Source organism: Trichechus manatus, unplaced genomic scaffold, assembly GCF_000243295.1.
Source record: "Trichechus manatus latirostris isolate Lorelei unplaced genomic scaffold, TriManLat1.0 scaffold00092, whole genome shotgun sequence".
In the NCBI taxonomy this organism is placed as follows: domain Eukaryota; kingdom Metazoa; phylum Chordata; class Mammalia; order Sirenia; family Trichechidae; genus Trichechus; species Trichechus manatus.
This window is the reverse complement of record NW_004444028.1, coordinates 1,826,842-1,832,841: the sequence shown is the minus strand read 5'-3', so window position 1 is coordinate 1,832,841 and position 6,000 is coordinate 1,826,842. Positions and strand designations below refer to the sequence as shown.

The 6,000-nt window shown below is 34.3% G+C and overlaps 1 protein-coding gene across 2 annotated transcripts in view; it reads left to right on the top strand.

The window, feature by feature from the left end:
- The window catches only part of TPRG1 (tumor protein p63 regulated 1), a 173,511-nt gene that overhangs the window by 85,352 nt on the left and 82,159 nt on the right, over nt 1-6,000 (top strand). The window contains exon 5 of one of the 2 annotated variants that reach the window (XM_023736774.1): nt 1,118-3,026. The exons of the other annotated variant lie outside the window; for it this stretch is intronic. Within the exon in view, the coding sequence (XP_023592542.1) occupies nt 1,118-1,187 (70 nt within the window). The 3' untranslated portion in view covers nt 1,188-3,026. Of the gene's footprint in view, nt 1-1,117; nt 3,027-6,000 lie in introns of those variants that run through there. 2 annotated transcript variants of the gene reach the window in all.

Here is a 6,000-nt window from a genome sequence, read left to right as displayed (position 1 = left end):
TCCATTTGGTGCTTGGCTGAGTTCTTTATCTCTTCATTTGATGTTTTAGGGTTTCAGGATTGTTGTATTCTCTGTTCGGCTTAGTTTTTCGGATCTTTGCTGTGGAGGGATGGCGTGGTGCTTCTGCCTAGAGCGCCATTTTGCCGGAACTCTGGGCCTTGCTTTTTTATTCATTCTGATAATCTCTGCCTTTTAATTGGCATGTTAATCTGTTAACACTTTATGTAATTACTGATGTGATTGGAGTTAAGTCTACCTGGTATTTGTTTTCTGTTTTCCCTTCTGTTTTTAGTTTCTTTGGCTCCTTTCACCTTCCTTTTGACTATTTGAATATTCTTCATAATTCTATTTTAATGATTGATTTTTAGCTACAACACTTATATGTATATTTTGGAGTTGTGGGGTTTCTCAACCTCGGCACCATTGACACTTTGGCCAGAATAATGATATGTTATGAAGAGCTGTTCTGTGTACTGCAGGATGTTTAACAACATCCCTGGCCTCTACCCACTAGATTCCAGGAACACCCTGCCCTGTCATGACAAACAAAAATGTCCTCAGACATTGCTAGATGTGCTCTATGGGCCCAAATCACCCATGATTAAGAAACACTGCTCTACAAATTATGATATAAATACTTAAGTTTTCACAGTTTACTTAGAGATAACATTACACCACTTCACTTAAAACAAAGAAACTTTGCAAACATAAAATTCCATTTATACCCCTCCTCACTGTCCTTTATGTGGTAGTTGTCGTGTATATTACTTCACATTTTATTTTAAATCCCATAATCGATGTTGCAATTTTTTGCTTTAAGAAGTTATATGAATTTCAAAGAAACTAGGAGAAAAAATTGTCTTTTATATTTATTCATATGTTTACATTTCTGATACTTGTTATGTGTTCCAGAGATTAAAGTTTCTCTTTGGTATTATTTTCCTTACACATGAAGAATTTCATTTTAACATTTTTTGTAGTATAATTTATTCCTGACAGCAAATTTTCTTAGTTTTCATTTTTCTGAAATATCTTTTTTAGCTTTCGTTCATGAAGAATATTTTCTCTAATTGTAGAATTCCAGTTTGACATTTTTTTTTTCTTGTCTTTCTTTCAGTGCTTTCAAGATGTTGTTCCACTGTCTTCTGGCTTCTATAGTTCTTGACGAGAAGTCCATAGTCACTTGAATTGCTATTACTCTGTATATTCTCAGGCTGCTTTCAAAATTTTACATTTATCTTTAATTTTCTGAAATTTGATTGTGCTGTGCCTAGGTAGGAAACCCAGATGGCGCAGTGGTTAAGAGCTACGGCTGCTAAACAAAAGCTAGGCAGTTCAAATCCACCAGGCACTCCTTGGAAACCTTATGGGGCAGTTCTACTGTGTCTTATAGGGTCGCTATGAGTTGGAATCGACTCAATGGCAGTGGGTTTGGTTTTGAGTGCCTAGGTGTCCTTTTCTTCATATTTATCTTATTTGAGTTTGCTAAGCTTCTTGAATTTGTAAAGTTATGTCTTTCAACAAATTTTGGATTTTTTTGGCCCGTATTTATTTATTTTTCCTGCCCTATTCTCTCTCTCTTCTCTTTTTTGGACTTCAATTACATGTATGTTAGACATTTTGATGATGTCCCACAGATCTCTAAGCTGTATTTTTTTTCCTCAGTGTTTTCTGTTTCATCTTCAAATTGAATAATTTCTTTTGATCTATCTTCATATTTGCTGACTTTTTATCTTTGTTATTTTATTCTGCTATTAAATCCATTGGTAAAATTTTAATTTCCAACATTGTACTTTTTGTTCTAGAAATTTCCATTTAGTTTGCTTTTGTATTTTTTATTTCTCTTAGGATGTTTTATATATTTTTATTTTTCATGAATGTAGTTTCCTTCACCTCATTTAGCATAGTTATAATATTAATTGCTTTAAAATTATTTCCTGATAATTCCAACATTTGGGTCATCTCAGGGTTGCCCCTGTTGACTATTCTTCTTGAGAATAGGTCATTTCGGGTTTTTTTTGTTTTTTTGTATGTCAAGTATCTTTAGATTGATTTCTAGACAGTGTAGGGACTGTTAATTCAGTTACTTTTCTCCAAAGAATGTAAGGTTTTTTTTTTTTTTTTTGCCAGTAATTCAGTTGGTTAGATACAAACTGTCTCACCTGCAGTGTGTGGAAGCTCAGCTCTCAGTTCAGTTATTTTTTCCATGGTTGTGCTGTTTGCTCACATCCTGTGTTTGAGTGGTTCAGAGGTCAGCTGAAGACTTGGGCAGAAACTGCACCGCACCTGGGCCTCCTCTTCGCTGGCTGTCTTCTTTCTAGGATTTCCCTTTCTCTTTCTGGTAGCTATGGCTGCCCTAAATTCTGTCTGCCTCATGATGGAAGGACAGTGTTTTTCTATTGGAGCTTCAGTTGTGCCATTTCACGACGTGAACACAGCCCGCCCTCAGTCCAAAGCTGCAAAAGCAGAAAACTCACCCAGTCCAGTCATTTTTTCCAGGTTCAGCTCCCCTTCAAAATCTGCCTGCCTTTATTCTCTCTCCATAAGCTACAGGTAGAAATTTTTTTTTAATTTCTTTTATTTTTTAAAATTTGTTCAGGCAGAGGTTCAGAGTTTTCAATTGTTATCTTCAAGGGGGCTGTCTACTGGGAATCTGTCTGTATATGAAACTTTGGCATGTGCTCTTGTAGCATCTTTGGAGATGATTTTATGTTTACTCTTCTCCTTAGGTCTAATTAATAAGGTGAATCATATTACAAATTTCCTAATATTGAAATATATTTTACACTTTCATGGTATGAATCACACGTAGAATTAGTATCATTATTTAACAAGCTGTTGAATAATAATTATAAATACTAATAGGGATTTTGCATTAGCATTCATAAGTTGGATTGATATATAGTTTTCTTTTATTGTTCTCTCTTTGCAGGTTCTGGTAATATTATTAGTTAATTTTCTTTAAAAATAAAGTTTTCTTTTCTCTGTATTGAGTTTGTCAGATAAAGCATCAGCTTTCTCTGTTCCTTAAAAGGCTGGTAGAACTCACCTATGAAAATGCCTGCACCCGGTGCTTACTAAGGAGAGGTAGCGCTATGACTTTCTCAATTTGCTCTGTGGTTATTGGTACATTTAGATTTTCTCTTGTTTTTGCTCAGGTTCTATAATTTATATTTTCCTAGAAAATCACTTAGTTTCATTCAGATGTGTAAATTTTCATTGAATTGACCAAAGTAAGAAAAAACCCATTGCAGTCGAGTCGATTCCAACTCGTAGCAACTCTACAGGATGGAGTAGAACTGTCCCATAGAGTTTCCAAGGAGTAGCTGGTGGATTCGAACTGCTGACCTTTTGGTTAGCAGCCGAGCTCTTAACCACTTTGCCACCAGGGCTCCAAAGTAAGAAAAGAGATCATTAAAAGAATAATAAAAGTTTATTTTGTATATGATATCTTTCTTCCTTATGTGGGGATTCAATTAGTTAATGGCTGATTGATTGACTTTAAAGGATCACCTCTTGGGTTTACTTATTCATAATAAAATAATTTTTTTTCTCATTCATTATTTTCTATTTTTATTTGTATTATTTCCTATTCCTCTACTAGTATATATTTTGTTGTGCTTTTTATAGTTTCTTCATTTGAAAGTTTAATTCGTTTATAGTTAAATTGCTAGATATGTGAGTTTTATGGCTGTTAAATTTTCCTTAATGCTGCTTTCTCAGTGTCCCACTGATATATAGTAGTATTTAGCTATTATATTTAATATGTCCTGCTATTTTTGTTTGTTTCCTCTTTGACCCAATAGTAGATTGAAGTAATTTTTATTTAAGTTGATAGGTTTTTATCCTCTTGAGTTTTGTTATTGATTTCTAGCTTTATTTGCATTGTGTTCAGAGAATGTTTTCTCTACCATTTCTACTCTCTGAGATTCACTGACTGTTTTTACATTTAAATAGTCAATTTTTTTCAACATTTCATAGCTACTTGAGAGTACAGTCTCTGCTTTCTGCATAGGAGCCTGATAAATGGTAATTAGAACCACTATCATTGTGTTATTTATGTCTTCTCTATCTTTACCTATTTATTTATGTATTCATTATTATTTTGACTATTTAATCTGTTATAGACTGAGCTAGGAGAATTAAATTTTCCTTCTTCTATGGTAGAGTTTTTTTCTTCATTTTTAAAAATATTTTTGTTTTGCAACTTTGCTTTGTAAATGTTGATGCTGTCTTGTTTCATGTAGAAACATGGAGCAGTTAAATCTTTAACTTATTTTTTTCATTTTTTTTTATTGTGCTTTAGGTTAAATCTTACAGATCAATGAATCTTTATTTCAGATTGTAATATTTTTCATTATAAAGTGTCCTTACTTATGTCCCGTAAGGCCTTGCCTGCTTTTCTACTCCTTGTGTGCTGAATATTATGACCTTTATATTCTTTTTATTTGACTTTTCCTGGTATGTTGTTGCCTATTTTTTTACCTTAAACTTTCTGAGTCTCCTCTTCCTTTTTGATGTGTTCTTGCATACAGCATCTAATTGGATTTACTTTGTGATACAATTTGAAAGTCTTTTTCTTTTTTTAATGGAGTTAACCTATTCACGTATATTGACATAACAGTTATAGTCTTAGTTCTGCCATCATGATTTTTGCATTATTGTATTTTTAAAAATATATTATGATATTGTCTGCATTCCCTTTGCTTTCCTTTGACTGTATTTTCCTTCTAATAATGTGGAAAACTTATAGTCTATTTTCCTTTCTAGTGGTGGTTAACTTTACAAGTGTAACTTGCCCTAATATTCTTAATCTTTTTAGAATATTATCTATTGACTCCCTAACGTGAACTTGTAGACATTAACAGCCCACTTCCTTAATTTTCTTTTTCTACTTTTCCATCATTCATGTTTTAAAAAGTTGCCTATATTATCATTATTTGTTACTTTAATGGCTATTCATTTAAACAATATGCTTCCACTTGATGTGACATCTTAAATAGTGTGTATTGAACATTCATTCTGAAAGATGAGAAATCTGCACGTTTATATTATTTTCATCTTCTCTCATCCTTTACCTCCCTTCTTTCGTTAGTTTTTGAAGATCTTTACTTATCAGACAAATTTCGTATTTCATGGAATATTTTATTTCCCACGAGGTGCCCCGTTATTACCACAGAGAGTCGATGTAATTCCAGCCCTCCTAATTAACCTGTGTGGCTTTATCCAGATTTGCATCCTGGGGTTAGAGCAAGAAAGCCTGTGCCAGCAGCTGGCAGGCTGTGAAATGCTAAAGGACTTTCCCTGGGCACCCAGAGGTGGGAACATAGTGTGATGAAGGGGAGGTATTTCAATTATGCTCAGGGTTTTTTATCAAACCTCAATAGTAGAGAACTGGGCTAGGAGTCCGGGGTTCTAGTTCCAATTTTATAGCTGTTAACTTAGTTTCCTCGGTGACTTTAATCGTCCTTCTGCTTCATTAACGGTCTCGTTGTCAGGCTCTAATGAGAGAACTCGAAAGCACTTTGTAATGCACTTCATAGGTATCAGGTGTTATTAACAAGTTCTGACTTTCTCACAGATCAAAGCTTTTGTTCACAAGGAACTAAGTAGATTAATTTGATTGTTATCTTTATTTCCAACTCAGTTAGCCCTTCTTGGTCGGGCATTAAGTCAGCATTATAAGGTCAGAGGTCAGGCAGCAGCAGGCAAGGAAAGGAGGAGGAGGAAGAGAGATTCAGCCCCTAAATAATCCCAAACTGACACCAGCGGAAAGCCCAGAGTTTGAGCAAATTCGCTGGTTCTAAGACAATTTAACATTACTACCCACTGGCAGTTGATGGTAAGGCTGACATTATTTACAAGGGTTTTTACCTCCCTTACACCAGTCGACTTTCAATACCCAAGAATAAGTAGAAAAGTGAGATTAAAAGGGATGCAGGGATTCTGGCATCATCATCTCCTTAGAATTAGAGCTGGGTCTCAAAATCAATTCTTCTG